Source organism: Rattus rattus, chromosome 3, assembly GCF_011064425.1.
Source record: "Rattus rattus isolate New Zealand chromosome 3, Rrattus_CSIRO_v1, whole genome shotgun sequence".
Lineage (NCBI taxonomy): Eukaryota > Metazoa > Chordata > Mammalia > Rodentia > Muridae > Rattus > Rattus rattus.
In genome coordinates, this window is record NC_046156.1 from 40,656,344 (window position 1) to 40,674,328 (window position 17,985).

Sequence of the window (17,985 nt, forward strand, 5' to 3'; positions counted from 1 at the left end):
TGAACCTTTTATACTTTAAATATTCAAGACTTTTATATTCAGAATCCCTTCTCTTACTGTCAAACTAGTTTGCCTAAAGGCAAGGCAAGATCAAGTTAGACTCTCAAAGGTAGAATTAAATTTTATCATGGCATCCATCATATATACAGTTTGCTTAATATGCAAATGCAGAGTCTATGGATTCAGAGAATAAAGGGATTTTAGGTACCGTGTGAAATCCAGGGGACTGCTTTTATAGAATAGATTCCTTTTAAATTTACATTTCCATCATTTAAATGAAAACACATGGTAAACAAATTATAAAAGAAATGCTTTAACTTACATTTTCAATTCAATTTTACTTCTCTTGTATTATTTTTTGTGGCAGCTCTTTACTTAAAACTAATAAAAATGAGAGAGGTGAAATAGCATAAATACCAAGTAAAGAAATTTTACCTCAGCCATTTTGGAGAGTTCCATCCAGTCATTTTTGTTGTAACTGCACATGATGCTGGCGATCAGGATCTTTACAGAGAAAAAGAGAACATGTGTTCAGGTGGCCTCCCTACTTTGTGCACATATTAATAACCATAAACATATATTTATAAAGACAAAAGCTACATTATAAAAATTAATTATTTTCAACCTGCTGAACATTTAGGGCTTTATTTAGACTTGTGTGACAACATTCTTAATTACTGTCATTGGAAATTTGAGCACTTATCTGAGCATTTGTGTGCATGTGCATTTGTGGGAGTTCACATTGTGCTATTGCATGTGTACATAGATATGCATGCACATGTCTGTAGGTGCAGATTATAGGGGTACTTGTAGAGGCCAGATAACCTGTGTGGGTTCTTTAGTGGCCATTCACATGTGTTCACCTTTCTCTTTTTGATATAACATCTTTTGCTAGGACCTGGGGCTTGTTAATTTACTAGACTGCAAAACAGTGAGCACCTTGGATTCTCTTATCTCCACATTCTGAGCGCTGAGATTGCAAACACAAGCAACCACTCCTATGACTTTATGAGCTCCCATCCACGTGCTTGTGTGGTAAGTACTTCACTGACCTAACAATTTCCCCAGCCCCAGTTTTCTTAACTTTATCGAGTCTTAGTTTTCTCACTTCTCAAATGTAGATTATAATATTGACCTTGTCATCCCAGAAAGTGGCAGTGGGAATTACACAAATTTGTGTGTAAATGTGTACCACTGAAAGAGACATCTAATTTCTATAATGCCGTTGAAGCACATATTACTATAATTATTAGCACAGCATAAAGATTTCTTTCATGGGAAAGAAAAGTATAATGTTCCCTTCCATAATAACATATTACAATATGATTAATACAATTTCATATATTTCTTGTGAACTATAGTTTCAAATTCTATTAAATAACCTTACATTGCTTTGGATTCCAGTAGGCTAATGATTTATATACAGCCTTACATTAATCCATCAATAGACTATATATGACAGTAGTTACTAGTATCTGCTGCAAAGCCATGATGTTTACGTTGAAACCCTGTTCTATCATCTTTAGTTCATGTGTTGAGGAACAGAACAGGTTTTCTAATTAGTAAAATATGGGTAACAAGGAGCGCAGTGGCTAAGACTTATTTAACTTTAAAGACAGGGGGCATTTTACAGAATTTTGCTTTATAAACTTATTTAATAATTACAACCTTGTTTTGACCATTTTTAGCCCAATAAAGACACGAGAGTACTGAGTTGTAAAGACTACACCACTATTGATGAGAAGACCTGGATTCAGGGCCACATGATGTTACTAACTGTCTATGATTATGGTTGTTAGCTTTTAGTGGTCTCATCTACATACTCACAAAACTCTAGTAACTGTTTTTCACTGTTATGTCCTTCAGTGACTTTAAGACTGGGGCATTAGGAATTTATGCTGTTCATGAAGTCATGGAGTCCATTTATAGAATCTGCCAGAAACCATTGAGCTCCCATCACATACTTCTTATTTACATATATGTCTTAACACCACAGGGACATGCTCAAAAGTTAAATGAATGTTTTTTATCATGAATAGAAACATGTAAAGGTGAGACCACATTGGAGAGAATTCTTAACGCAAGGGAGAAGCTGTCCTTAAAACTGGGTTAATTTGAGTCCCTTTGTAGACTCTAAATGCCATGGGAAACTGTGTTTTGGGGAGGCATATAAATCATCCAATACCCTGGCTGGCATACAGTCAGGGACAAGAACACTAAGTAGATAAATGTTCTCTCTCTTAAACATTTAAAATGGTGGACTTCCAGGTTCTTTATTCTATCCAATTTAAAAGAAAGGAGAGGTGGGTCTAAGGAATTGTTTAGAACAGTGGTTCTCAAACTGTGGATTGAAACCTCTTTTGCAACAGTAGCAAAAGTACAGTTATGAAATAACGACATAATAATTTTACGGGCGGGTGTCACCAAAATACAAGGAACTGTATTAAAGGTTTGCAATATTATGAAAGTTGAAAACTACTGGGTTAGAAGGACTGTCATGCCTCCTGATTGAGAGTTTCTTTAGTAGGAACAAATCAGTTTTCTTGTCTTATTTCAAATAGTTTAATTCCCCAGGGTAGCCCCAACCAGGCAATTTGGAGGAAGAAAGGGATTTATCCCATATCTCACACCTATGTAACACAGACTCTCCATTTGGGCTTAGATGATGCCTCTAGATGCCCTGCCAACAGGAAGAATTTCTTTGTCTGCTATGCTGTGTGGTGTGTGTGTGTTTGAGATGCCAGGGTTGATACCCATGGGAGCCCTCATTTTCTGAAGAAAAGGGGAGGTGGAATGGAGCTAAGGGTCAGACAGGAAGGAGAAGAGGGGGCTGCAATCAGGATGTAAAATGAATAAATAAGAAGTAAGTAAAGTCAGATGATGAGTAGAATAGGGACATCTAGCATGTCTTTCCTGCATTGCATAGATTCAGCTTCTCTTTTATGAAATAGGGCTTCCATGAGGACATCTGTCCCATGATCTTTTCTGTAATGACCTTTTCTAATGTCTTTATCTAACAGCCAAGGATCCCTATCCAGACCAAGTCCCCTCTGTGACAAATGTTCTTCCCACCTTTCGAAGGAGTCCTGCTCAGAGATGCCTGCTCATTCTCCAGCTAGAAAATGACCCAGGAAGCATAATAAAGGGAACAAAAAACCTTTTAGGACTAGACCTAATATCTCCTGGCATGGCTCTCGACTGCAGAGAAGGATGAAGGAAGAGGAAAAGGAAAAAGAAAAGGAAGAGGGGGAAAGAGAAGATGATGAGGGGCAACAGTAGGAGATAAAAGATAGAGAAGGTGAAGGAGGAAGAAGTAAAAAGGAGGAAAAAGGAGCTTATAAGGGAAAAGGGGAGGAAAGAGAGGAAGGTTGGGGAGAAGCAAAGGATGGAGGAGGAAGAGTGTGAAGAGAAGGACAAAGACGAGGAACAGCCTTACTCTCCCATTTGAAGTCAGGTAACATTTCAATTGTCTTCTTCATGCCCAGAGCAGAAGTAAAGTAAAACACAATGGAAAAACCTGCTATTTGACAGGGCCATGGGACAAATAGAACCCTAGGCCATGTTGCTAGAAGGCAAGAATAGAGTCCACACAGTATCTGAGAGCCAAACAGAGCTTTCCCTCACTAACATAACCCTGCTTTAAGAAAACTGACAGGCTTGGGTTTTTAGAAATTGTATTTTTTTAAACAAAGTAATATTCCCACATATGTGAAAGTGGCTCCTTCACCACTGCAGTCACAGCAAGGCACACATCATTCCCTCTCATTCTTCCATTCCCTCTCAGGATAGAAGATGGGACAGACAGCAAGGACAGTTCTACAGATAGGATAGGGATGGAGGCTTCTGTCCGAAAGGTAGGTCAACTAGACAAAACACTGCCCTACCACTGACAGTGCTCTATGATAGATTCTCTTAACTGGGAACTCGCATGGCTTCTTTTCTCTAAATGCCATGTTAAATTTTGATAAAGCTATATTTTCTTGAAATTTGTATTGATTTTTGTCAGGATTCCTCAAAGTCATCTAGTGCCCTACAGGTTACTAGGATCAACAGGAACTATAATTGGGTTGGATGAAGACAAATATTGTTCTAGAACTAATATGCTTTCTGAGTGAGAAATCACCCTGCTTACTTAGCAATTAATAAAGGAAAAATCTATTGAGGTAGCATGTGTCTGGCTCTGGCTAATGTTCAAAGAGGACCAGGCCCCTAATAGCAGATTTTCCTAACTTATATACACCTTAGGTGTATGTATGCACTAACCATAGGCTGCAATTTTTATGTATATTGCAGGTCTGGAATCCAAGTTATACTTTCAACAATTTCAACAGAGATAGGAGACTGGAAATCAGGCAATTTAGGCAGATAATTTACACAGTGAAGATACCATCAGTTTTTGTTGTTGTTGTTGTTGCTTTGTTATTTGTGTGTTTTTGTTTGTTTGGGGGGGACTTGCTGTTTTTGAGGCAGGATTTATTTCTCTGTGTAGCACTGGCTGTCTTGGAACTCACTCTGTAGACCAGGCTGTAGGAACTTACATCTGCCTCTGCTTCCCAAGTGCTGAGATTAAAGGCGTGCACACTGTGACACCACTGCCTGCCTCAGAATTATTTCTTAATTACACTAGTGTTGCTCTTTTCAAATACTTGTCACACATTGTCATCTTGCCCACTTTCAGAAATATGCTTTCCCTGATAATAGTATAAATGACTTAATGACAACCAGGACTTAGTGGTGACTGTGACAAATACTGTCCCCCCTTGTTCTCCCTAGATGCCTGTTCTTTTATATGGAGATAAATCTATTGGTTTAAGTCAAAGTTGTCTCTTTTGCTATGAAATAGAGCCTAATCAGAGGTCTGTCTTGGTGAATACACACTAATAGAAACTGTCTTAGGAACTGTGAACTTCAATTATGGTATAGTTTTTTGTTCTCAATCTCTAAGAAGTTTGGTCAGTACACTGAAGGGACTTTGGCCAGCTTGACTGAGATGAACATGACTTTGACAGCACATGCCCTTCTCTCTGATTCCCTTGGTCATGCTAAAACCCTTTAGATTACATTCTTAAAGCTAGCCATCAATGTTCCTTCCTTATTTGACCAATTCCTCCTCCTGAGGATGATTAACAAGATCCAGTTTCAAAGTATTGAAGTCCAGCAATCAGATGAACACTTTGGCTCACCGAATTAACATGTCCAATTGAAGTTAAACACATCATCCTAATATGGGGTTTCCTCTTTATCATTATAAACCGCCATTTTCCTATGTGCATCATCTGTTCTCTATCCAGAGGCAGTCCTTTGTCCCACTTCAGGATAAATACCCCTCTTCCCTTTCTCTTATTAACTTCCCCTTCTCCCTCATTTCCGATCTACGTTCTTGTTTTTTTATTCCTGTCCCCTACACTCTATCCCTCTGGGGCAAAGAAATCTCCGTTGTGCTGAGAACTTGGTTCTGGGTCCTTACATACTGGTCCTTACATACACTGTTTATTTTCTAGATATACTAGAGGCAATCTTCTTTTATTAAATTCTACTTTCTATAACTTAATATTTCCTAAGAAAGTTTATTACAAAATTCTTTTCAGTATACTTTTTAACTACTGGAAGTTTCTATTGCATCATTATCACCTAGAGTAGTGCCCTGAACACAGAGATCCACAGTGCTATTGATTCATATGGATTCAGAGGTTGGACGTAGCCTATGTGAGCCTTTCACTGTGGCAAGGTGGCAGGCTCTAGGTGGGATCCATACATTCTTCTTCTTGGGAAGGTTTTAATAGTCATCTAGGCAGCCAAGTTGCACATTTCCTAAACAAGTTCTATCTTTTCCCCCCAAAGATGAGAAAGAACCCCAGGCTGGGATAATCAGTGATTGGTTGACTCATACTTGACATCAACACCCTATCACAATAATCAAAAAGTATTATTACTGGTTCCTAACCTAAACAGTACAAGTGTTGAAAGTCACTTGTGACCACTGACCTCTCATTTATCCACCCATCTCCCTGTTTGCTTTCAGTGACTTTACCAGGGCAAGCATAGTAGACAGAGGAATGTGGAAAAATGGAGATAACCAAGAATGGAAGAGAGATCCATGCTGCAGTCCCTGCTAGACCAGGACCATGCATATGTCTTCATGTGAGCACTCAGAAATACTACTTTTCCACTGAACTTCATCAAAGATTTAAAAGCAGGATTATTAGGGATGGACTATCTAGGTTAATAGAGTGCTAACTTAGCATGGGTAAAGCCCTGGATTCAGATTCTTAAAGCACCATAATTAGTTTAAACATTCTAAATATCTGTCTTTAAAACCAAGAGATAGCTTATAAAAAATATAGAAGTGTGGTAGTTTACAGACATCACAGTGGCTGTAAAATTATCTTAACTCTCATTAAAACAGACCGAGGTTTTCCAGAGTCACGCTAAAAGGTATTCACTCTAAAAGGAGATGGAAGATAATTAAATCTTTCTGTGATGATTAAAAAGTCTTTTAGTGTTTTGCTTGACTCAGTTTTTAATCAAGTAAAAGAGGACAGGCTATTTTGCTTCCTATGAGAAAAGTGAACTGATGGGTTTTGCTTGTGATGAAGTATCATGCCACCCTACCAGAAATGAATATCATGAAGACATATTTCTAATCAAAGTTTCACTTAATTTAAGCCATTCCCAGTCTTCTCTTTTTAATAGTTCATATTTTAAAACATTATTGAAGGAGGTGATACATAACAGCCAACCACTGTCCAATATTTGAACTTTGGCCCTGTCCTATATTTTATGACAAACACTCAGATAGGACGTTCTCACAGCATGAAACAAGCTCCTAACGAACAAATTTGCCTCTCACTACAGCAGCTGCTAACTGAGACCAAGAAATCCAGAGTGTAAAATGTTGGCCTAAAGTCTTTTTTAATTCAGTGTTCAACCAATATTGCTCAAGAACATACTGTGTGCAAATAACTGTTCTAACTTTGAAGTGACACACGAAACAAGGAAAAAATCCTTATCACCCTAAGTAAGAAATGAATTCACTGGGCAACTGCTGGGTCAGGATTACTGTGATGAAAGCAATACAGAGGAAAATGTGTCTATATCACTGGGTTAAGGGACACAGTCATAAGAGATGGACAATTGGTCAAAGGTCCTCTTCATTGTGATCTGAGAGATAAGCAGGTTCCTCACTCTGAAGAATGGAATGGGGAGAAAATTTGTCTTCTGGGAAGAGAAAAGTGCACGCAAACACTGAGAGGGGATGGGTTTGGAATGTATAAAAGGCCAAAGGGGTCCAAAGAGCTTCAAGACAGGACAAGAGTACTATGAATAAAAATGAGATAAACAACCAATAGCTGTCACTCTAGATGTTCTAACCCCTGTGGGAATTTGATGACCTGTGTGAGGTCACAAAAATATTGTGGGTGCTGATAAAATGGTTCAGTTTGCATCTTTCAAATATTTTTCTGGAATTTTCATAAGGAAACAAATAAGGATAATAGATGTGAAAATAGCGTTTTCAGTCTGTGTAGAATCATGTGGTAGCCACAGAAATGCAGAAAAGCTAGATCCTAATTGGCTGGTGAGTATTAAGATTCAAGGAGACAAAGATAATGCAACATTATAAGTGACTCCTAGACTACTAGCCTGAACTCTGATTTTGAGAATGTAAATTATATATGAACATGGAATAAAGCCTAACAGGAAGATGAGTGAGGAAATTCATGGTTCAATTTTAATATGGTCCATGTGAGGTTTTTAGTAAGTATTTCAGTAGAGAAGTCACTGATGTGCCCTCTGTATATTTGCTGATAATACACTAAAGGGGTTAAGGACAAAGTTATAAAACAAGGAGACTGTAATATAAAATAGTATTTATAGTCAACTGGCAAGGTGATTGGAAACTAAATAGAATAAAGTAGATAAAAAATAAAGGGCCAAAGCCCAACCTCAAACCACAAGAGAATGTGGCTTCCTGCTGGAAAGGAATTCTCCAAAATGTAAGGTGTGACCCACTGTGATGATTCTGCTGAGATGTAAAACAGTTTCCAAGGGATTGTAACATTCGGTCCTGCCTGTAGCTCCTGAAGTTGGAGAGTAAACAACTCAAGTTAGGTTCAGGAAGTGCCTGAAACTGACAAGATTCACTAGGTTCCTTTCTACCAGAGTAAGCAATAAAAGTGGAGAGTCGCTCTGACAAATATGAAAATGAGTTACTAAGAAGACTCTCTGTCAAGCCAACCTACAAAGAAGACTCTGAGATGGGACCAGCTGCCTAGAAGAAGCAGAAACCTGCAATAGATTTAGACCAACTGAGTAACTTGGAAAGGATACTCTCCAACCTGTTGCGTTAGCTGCCTGTAGGATGTAACTGATATCCTGCTGTAGCGGGATCTAGTACTACACGTGCCATTAGTCATTTCTGCTCCTGTAAGTAGTTTCCAATAAAACTTATTGGTTTACCAAGTTGGACATAGGTGGTAGATTGTATTTCCTATCTATGGTGAGGAGGTATTTTACCACTCTCTTGACAGGCAAAGTTGTGTCATACAACAAAAGAACAGAGAAATATCTGATAGCACAGAGATCTCTGATCACCTTTACAAAATGCTTTTCACTGAGGCAGCAAGAGTGTGACTCAGACTGGCATGGGTTGAATGAATAGAATTGGAAGATGGAGGAATGGGAGATACAAAAAAATCTCCCTCAAGATTTGTTGGGATAATCCTAGTTTCAGTTCCTGTTGCTGTGATAAAATATCTTTACAACTTAAGGAAGAAAGGGTTCATTGAGCTCAAACTTCCCATTAAAATCCTTCATTGCAAGGAATTCAATGAGCAAGAACTTGAGACAGTCAGTCATATTCACACTCGAGAGTATAGAGCAATAAATGGATGTGTGCATGTGCCAAGCATGTTCTCTTGTCTCTTGTCTCTGTCTTTGTCTCTCGCTGTCTCTATTGCCATCATTGTAGGATCCAGCTGATGAAGCATTGCCACCATCAGGGTAGGTCCTCCTACCTCAATTTACTCAGTAAAAAAATTCCAGAGGCCAACCTAATCAAGACAATATTTTGTTCTTGATTTTAGGAAGTTGTATGTAGAGGCAAATAAAAGACTATAGGAAGCCTGGTGTGAATCCCTTTTAATCATCTGTGATTTTGCATGATTTTACATTGGTGGATTGACGTAGAAGAAAGTATGAAGATGATAAGAGGTAATGCTGAATTAATAGTGGGAGGCAGTTTCCTTGGAGAGGGGGAGGGCATCTTATTTAGGTTAATAGAGCAGGAAGGAGGACAGCAAACATAAGCTGTTATGGGTTAATAGATTTGGTGTGAAAAGGGTGAAATTGCTATTGTGGGAAAGTTTTCTTTATGAAATAGGAAGGTCTCTTGATGAGGGTAAATAGAAAGGAGGCAGAGGTTCAGAATTATGAGGGCAAGACAAAAGAAAAATAAACATCTAAGAAAATAAGAGAACAAATCTACTACATTATGGCACAATTACAAGGCCTCAAAGACAAAGGTACTACTGAATGTTGATAACATTTTGAGAAAGAAAGAATAACTAGTAAAAATGAAAGTACAAGACAATTTACAAAGTCAAGACACAGATTATATGGCTGAACACAAAATACAGGTTGTATAGATTTGCCTTAGAGTCATGATCCATTTTATGAAGACTCCTTTTAGTGTAGTAGTCATTAAAATTTGATGTGCTTCATGAAAAACAATCTCTACTGAATTGTGTTTTGTAGGCACCGCTTTTAAATTGGAATTTTTCTGCTAGATACAGTAGGGGTTGCCTATAATTTTCCTACTCTATAGCTTTAAATAGATACCATGACTATGCAAGGAAAGCATCTAATTGGGGCTGGCTTACAGTTCAGAGTCCATTATTGTCCTGCTGGGAAGCATAGGAGCAGACAGCAAGACAAGATGCTGGAGAAGTAGTTGAGGGTTCTATATCTGGGTTGGCAGGCAGCAGGAAAAGAGATAGTAGGCATGGCTTGAGTATTTGAAACCTCAAAGCCCACACTCATTGACACACTTACCCTCTAATAAACCAACCCCAATTCCAAAGAGGTCAAGTGTTCTTACAGTACCACTCCCTATGAGTCTATGGGAGCCACTTCTATTCAAACCACTACATTAGGCTACACAAAGAGACTCTGGCCCAAGAAACGTCCTCCTCATCCAAACTACATTTTGCACAGTTTTGAGTTTCCTTTTGGTTAATAAAGGTCACTCAGGAAAGGACACACTTCTTGGGAAAACATTTAACTCATTCTGTTAACTATTAAAATTGTAAAACCTTCTAAAATATCATCTTTAACAATTTATTGGTCAAATCTTGCACAGTTTTCTCTCTGAAAAATACCACAAATATTCAAACTAAATGTACACAAATACTCTTCAAGAAAGGCTTGTTAGATTGTCTCCTTTGGCATCCTTTGCAGTTCAAAGTTAACAATCAAAATTAGTGATCAATTAGTTTAAATTTAATAATCCAACTTCCTTATTGACTAAATACACTAAATACAATGATTTTTGTTAAAGTGGCAACTAACCAAATAACAGTAAAGTTTATTTCCTAGATATTTAGATGAAGAATAGAGTTTTCATTGGTTATGAGAAGGCTATCTTGTCAGATCCTCTTTGACTTGGAATTTATGCTCTGAGATACACTGTCAATAATGTCTTTGCATTCTACAACTGCACTGTGAGCTACACGGGAAATCCAGACAAGGATTCAGCTTCAAGGTATCCTATTTCTTTTAGTAGGTTAAAAAGTGCAAAGTCACAAAGTTGATCAGTGGTGAATTACCCGCCACAGAGTTGGACACTGTCAAACCATTTAAGCAAATCATTCCTAACACTGTTGAGATTATATTGAATAGGAAACGCAAGCATGATATATGTGATTTTCAAGGGTCTTTAAGCTAAAATCATGCATTTATTAAATATTATTTGATGTGTACATTTACCTTAAGTGTAATTTCTTCTTTACTACAAGTGTGACAAAAGGGAGACTCTGGCAGTTTCCACAAAAGGCATTCATGGATGCCAGGATATTTAAAACCTGTCACATTGTATTTGCTCATTCACTTTTTAATGATCATATATGAAAACAATATCTGTACAGGTTACTTTTTATTAAGTTTAATATTATCTTAAAGATGACCTTTTGTTGTTATTTGGGGGCTTACAATTGACTTCCGTTTATAATTATTTCTAACATGAAAAAGTAACGTGTGAAATTTAATAAATTAGACTTTGTAGTTCATGCCTGTAATCCCAGCACTTAGGAGGCTGAGGAAGCGATGCAGAAAGATCTCACAAGTTTTGGAGCAGCCTGGTCCACATGGTGAACTGCAGTCTTCTCAAAGTATAGTCAAAGACCATTAGTAATGGTCTCAATCAAGAAGACAAAAACTTTTGGATATTCTAAGAATGTGCCTGTACTGGACAGATTTTTATTAATAACAGTCAACTAGAGAGGAAGAGTTGAAGAATTGTCTCCATAAAATTGGCCTGTGGCCATGACTGTGCAGAACTATTTTGGTTTATGATTGATTTATCGGAAGTCAGCCCACTGTGGCAGGTGGCCCTGACTTGTATAAGAAAGCTAGCAAACAGAGGACAAGAGAGCAAGCCAGTGAGGAAGGTGTATGCATGGTCCCTGCTTCAGCTCCTGTCCTGGACTCCTGCCTCGAGTTTCTGCTCTGACCTCTCTCAATCGTGGATGAGAAAGTGCAAGGTAAAATTCATTCTCTCATCCCTTGAATTGCTTTTGACCAGTGTTTTCTCACAGCAACAGGAAAGTCAGAATGACGTCCCCATAGTGTTGCTTTTGATCACTTTTCAATAAGTGTTCACCTAGCATCTTTCCTCTATGTGCTTAGAAACTGATATAGGCAGTTATCACTGATGTCCCACAATGCAGTCTGGTTGATTCTTAGAACTCTCTTCAGCACTTCAGGTGACCAATTACTATCATTTCCTTTCCTCACGAGTATGAGGCACAGTTCTACTCCTGATTGTGCTGCTTTTCTCTTGCATGTCATGTATAATCTTCGCTACCAAAGGTAACCTTTGACTACCTTTTCTTGTCTTGTTTATGCACAGCAATTAGACATGAGATTGAGATTCTCAGTACACATGACCTTCTGGCACTGTCTTAGTTACAGTTCTATTGCTGGGAGGAGTCATTATGACAATGGCAACTTTTATAAAACCAAAACCATTTGTTGAAGGTGGCTTGTAGTTTGTGATATTTAGGCTCATGGTAACAGGCAGGCAGACATGGTGCTGGTGAAGGAGCTGAGCTCATTCACAGGCAGCAGAAGGAGGTTGCCATACTAGGCCTAGCTTGAGCATGAAGGAGATAAAGGGGTCTGTAACCCCATAAGAACAACAATGCCAACCAACCAGAGCTCCCAGGGACTAAACCACCACCCAAAGAGCACACATGGACAGACCCATGGCTTCAACTGCTTATGTAGCAGAGGGTGGCCTTGTTGGGCACCAATGGGAGGAGAAGTCCTTGGTCCTGCCAAGGCTTGACCCACCAGTGTAGGGGAATGTCAGGATGAGGAGGTGGGTGGTTGGGGAGGGGGAATACCCTCATTGAACAAGGGGGAGGGGGAATGGGATGGGGGGTTATAGACAGGAAACAGGGAAAAGGGATAGCATTTAAAATGTAAATTAACAAAATCCAAAAAGAAAAAGAACAAGTAACAAAATACAAAAAATAAATAAATAAATAAAAAGAGCTAAACAAGCCTACCTCCACAGTGACACACCTTTTTCAACAAGGCCACACCTATTCCAAAAAGGCCTCACCTCATAGTGCCACTCCCTATCAGCCAAGCATTCAAACACCGAGTAGGGAGCGTTCTTATTCAAACCACTAAAAGCACCTACCTTCAATTTGCTCAAAACCAGATGTAATTTTTTTAAGTGCTTTCAGAGCATAGAGCGCAATAAAGAAAACACAAAGCGATAGGTTAAAGATGATTGCAGCCATTGTAGCCAAGATATAGTGAAGGTATCCGGCAAAGAATATGCAAATAATTCTGAAATAATCCATGGGTATTTATTGCTGATTGATTAGGAAAAAATGAGTAGACTAAGGAGTCAAAGGAATAAAAATGGTTTTTCATGAGCTGGGAACTTGGATTTAAAATTCAGATCACTCCATGTAATGATTCCTACATTTGGATATTATCTCAAGGGAGGTTTTGCCCGGAAACCACTCTTCCGCCAACCATGTGCACACCATCTCTGAGATCCTATAATACCTTTTATTTCTGTTTTTCCTGTGTGACATGTAATTTTTTATATACACTTTTAACAATGTTATAAAATTTGATTGAGTGCTCTATACATCTATATCATACCCTGTATGCCTTTGGGCATCATTAAATACTTGTTTAAAGGAATATTGAAATACGTAGCTGAGCCAGGTGTGGCATTTTATTAATCCTACTACTCAGAGACAGAGGCAGGATTTGGATATCTGAGTTTGAGACTAACCTGGTCTACAGAGTCAGTTCCAAGACAGTCAGGGTGACAAAGCAAAACTTTGTCTTATAAAACAAAAGAAAGAAGAAAAAATGTAGCTAGGTAGCTAAGAAAAAGAATTCCAAATAACATGTCATCCTATTGCTCATTCTAATTTTTGTATTTAAGTTCATGTCTATATTTCCAACGTGGTAGTGGGGTTAAAGATCCTCTAGGTTTGTTTCTTTTAAAAGATATATTTATACATAAAAGAATAATGGCTTATATTATTTTCATCTTTGTCCTTGAATACACACTTTTATATACATGATCTCATCTATTTCCTACAGTGAGGATGAATTTACAGAACCTTATATGGAGTACCTTATAATGAGACCCAGACAATTCAAGTGACTTTACTGGGTCAAGTCAATCAATAGCAGAGACAGGGACTAAGCTCTGAGCTCTGAGTCTAAGTTCCCTCTACTACATCAAGACTTTATCATATTGATTTCCTATCCTTTCGATTTACATTAGAGATGGCAGTTGATTCTGTACCCCGAGTCCTCTTGAGGTAGATCGAGAGAGAGTGCTTACTTATCTGAATCCAAGCTTCTGGCTTAGAGTTTGTAGTCACTCATACCAAGAAGGGACGTTTATTTACTCAAGCCTGGGTTAGAGCTAGCTTGGTGACATATTTTAGTCAACAAAACTTGGCATAAGTGATTTCGCAGAGCCAAATTAAGACTGGAATGGGCTGCGACTCACTGTCTTGAAACTCCACGTGCCATGTAGATAACTCTGTCTAGCCCACTGGGAAAGGAGAGCACTTTTATAAATAAGCCATCTATACATAGATAAGCACTCTAGTTCATGCTTTGCTTGACTCCTTAGAGCAACCTGATCTTAGACCACTTAGACCTTGGCCATAGAGGAACAAGAGGGACTCCAACCAGAAGAATTGTGTGCCTTAATTCAGTTAAGTAAATGGCAAGCAGCCATGATTATGAATTAAATGAAATATTTTTCCCTAACTCTAGGATGCTCTGTTATGCATACATAGTTAGCTCTTGTCAGTTTTGGGTAAATACAGCAACCAGAGTTAACCTATGCAGTGTTCACATGATTCCTGCATGTCCTTTTGGACACATTTTATCTTTACATTTCAGAGCACTGTTACACAAACACTTCACCTCCACTTTACAGTTAAGGAAAGAAAAATTTCACCTTGGTAGGTTAAAGAAACAACTAGCTGCTTGCATGTCCAATAAGAACAGGTATAAAATTTGAATTGCCTGCCTGTAATATTTTTGTTCCAAATAATTGTTTATGTCTCTTAGTCACACATTTGCAGAAAACCTATGGGTTTACTTTACAGATGGTGAGTTTTATTCAAGAAATGTCAGTTTTTCTTATGTGAAAAATTGGAAGCTAATTCATTTCTGTTCTTAGTCAAAGGTTATTTCCCTTTAGTTCTGTGAACATCCTGGAAGCTAGACAGGCACATGGACCTGCCCAGGAAATCATAAATGGAAGACTAAGTCATTAAGAATCAATGAGGTGATACATGATTTCCTCAACACTGAGCTAAAAATAAGGCCATTTTGAACATTGATAATGTGGCCCCAGTCACCCAGATACCATATATATATATATGTATATATATATATTACACAAATATACACATGCATGCATACATAAATACACATACACAAATATATGTATTAGAGCTGCTTATCTTATATTAGAATTGAAAAGAAGAGGAATTACAGTGTGTGTGTGTGTGTGTGTGTGTGTGTGTGTGTGTGTGTGTGTGTGTATAATTTTACTCTTTTGTCACCGCTGGTTCTTCCTGTACAACTGAACCCTTCAGACAATATGACACCTGTATCTGACAAGACAAATAAGACTAACATGAACTTAACTGTCTCAAATTACCCTCATTATTCTTAGAGACAGAATTGCTATTTCATTCCCTCTTTTAAACAAGTTCTGGTCACACAGCATCACAGGTGTACCAGCACCATTAAGTGTCTGTCCTTTTCTGACCACTGTATCCCTCCGTCTACTCATTGAGAAAATATTCTAATTTTCTAACTTCTGCTTCTTATTATTTGGTTCACTATTATTTCTCATGTCCATTTAATAAATAACTATAGAGAGAAGAGCTGTTATTATTACAATTTTAAAAAATTGTCAGTTCATCCTTATGGAAATTACAGTATATGCTTCAAACAATAGTATATATCTGAAAATGCCATGAACACACATAGCTCACACATGCATATATACAAATACACACATGCACATATACCACACAAAGAGTACACACACATATACACATATGCAATACCACACACATACTCTTCTACATACAGACATAGACCCCATGCACACATATACACATAAACACACAAACACGCACACGCACACACACACACACACACACACAACACAAACCACACAAATACCCATACCACTCACAATCATAATCCTGATCACTACAATGCATACATACTTATCTAGTTTCTGCCATGTATATGACTTTATTTTTAGAGCAGTTTTATTATTACATCAGAATTGAGCATTAGTGGAATTACAGTACTTTTGTATATGCTCCTCACCCTGTCTCCACACGTGCACGGTCTCCTCATGCACAATCCTATTACATTGGTCCAGTTACAATTAATTAACCTACACTGACCAATTAGCTTCAGTCAGAGTTCACACCTTCCACTCATTCTTAAAGTTACATATGTGAGGGATTTGGATAATGACACAGTGGCTAAATCCTCAGGATATTTCCTCACAGGGTAGCTTCCTTTCCCTAAAACCTCTCCTCGCCGTTCTTTCATTCCTTCCCTCCATGTGCCACGCTGGCAGTCACTGCCTGGCTTTACTGTTCCACAGTGGCAGGCTTTCGGATCTGCTGCTCTCGGTTATTGAGAGGAGTTGTAAGTTATTCCAGGTGTTTTGTGGCTTGACAAGCTAACATCCCAGCTCAGCAATTCACCTACTGACTGATGTCTGGCTGCGTTCAAGTTTGGGCAATTATGAATAGAGTTGCTTTAAACAACCATGTGCAGTTTTTCAAGTAGTCATAAATTTCTAACTCCTCTGGGTAGATATCAGTGCACTACTAAATCGTAGGGTAAGAGGATACTTAGCGTTAAAGCACATCACTAGTAACCTTGACAGTGGACAATCCATTTTGCATCCCATCAGCCATGGAAAGCCGTTATTTTACTATACACCTTTGACAGAATGTGATGTGGGAGGCGGTCTACATTTGGAGTATTTTAATAGATACTGTCTGAATGTTCATCTCCTTGAGGACATATAGTCTACTCCATATTTTCTTTGCTTGTTTTTCAGCTGTGTGTCTCCATTTAGGAGGGTTATTGCTAATAGAAAAAAAATCCCACATGGTTGTGGCATATTTGTATCTTGTAAGATTTGACTTGCATATATATTGATGAGCGTTTTGGTGTAACTCTTCAGGAGATGGCATTGTAAAGCTCCCTCATAGGACGAGCCCGTATTTAGCCCTTCTTCTGCTCTCCAATAAAGAGGATTGATAGAATATGGTCTTACACACTTGATGGAAACCACCGATGAAGTCATTGGTGAGCTACTTGCTCTCTTGAGATGATACAATTCTTTTTATTCGATGTTTAATAGATAGAAGCCTATTAAAATTTACTTTTTCCATATGGAATGTTGAAAGATGTCATTCCCATACAGGACAAGTTGTCAAATTTGTGGTTCTACAGACATTCATAATATTTCTTTGCTATTATTTTAATTTTCATGATGCCTGTAGTGATGTCTATTTCAAGTCAAATATCATGAATTTGTCCTTTAAATCCTTTATCTTAGCTTGGATATGTCCTCCTGAGTATTATTGATTTCTTTAAATAATAAGCTTTTGGTTTTGTTTTTTTTTTTTTCTACTGATAACTAGTTTTCAATTCATTGATTTTTTTTTGCTCTGAATCTTATTGTAATATTTCTCTTTAATTTGAAGGGAGTTTTCACTCTCTCATTCCTCTTTTGACTCCTTCTTGTTTTTGAACTGCTAGTGATGGTGGTGGTTTGAATGAGAATTGGTCCCGTAGGCCCACGTACTTGAACATTCAGTCTCTAGTTGTTGGTCAGTTTTGGGAAGGATTGTGAAGTACCACCATGTTGGAGGAGATATGTCACTGGGGTTGGGCTTCTAAGCTTCAAAAGACCACACGGGCACAGTATTTCCTTTTATCCACCTCCAATTTATGGATAGGATACAATATAACTTCTCAGGTAATAACCCTGTCCAATGCCTGCTTTCCTGCTGCCATCGGCCCTGTAATGGTCATAGACTCACCCTCTGATATTGTAAGCAAGCCTCCAATTAAATGCTTTCTTTTGTAAATTTTGTTGGCCTTGGTGTCTCTTCACAGCAATACAACACACTAAGACAGCAAACTACCCTGTTTTAGCAT

General features: G+C 38.1%; 1 protein-coding gene across 1 annotated transcript in view; it reads right to left on the minus strand.

Annotated features, from left to right (window-relative positions):
* The window catches only part of Dpyd (dihydropyrimidine dehydrogenase), an 813,096-nt gene that overhangs the window by 304,305 nt on the left and 490,806 nt on the right, over nucleotides 1–17,985 (minus strand). The window contains exon 15 of the mRNA XM_032896921.1: nucleotides 436–504. Coding sequence (XP_032752812.1) covers nucleotides 436–504 — 69 coding nt within the window. The remainder of the gene's footprint in view (nucleotides 1–435; nucleotides 505–17,985) is intronic.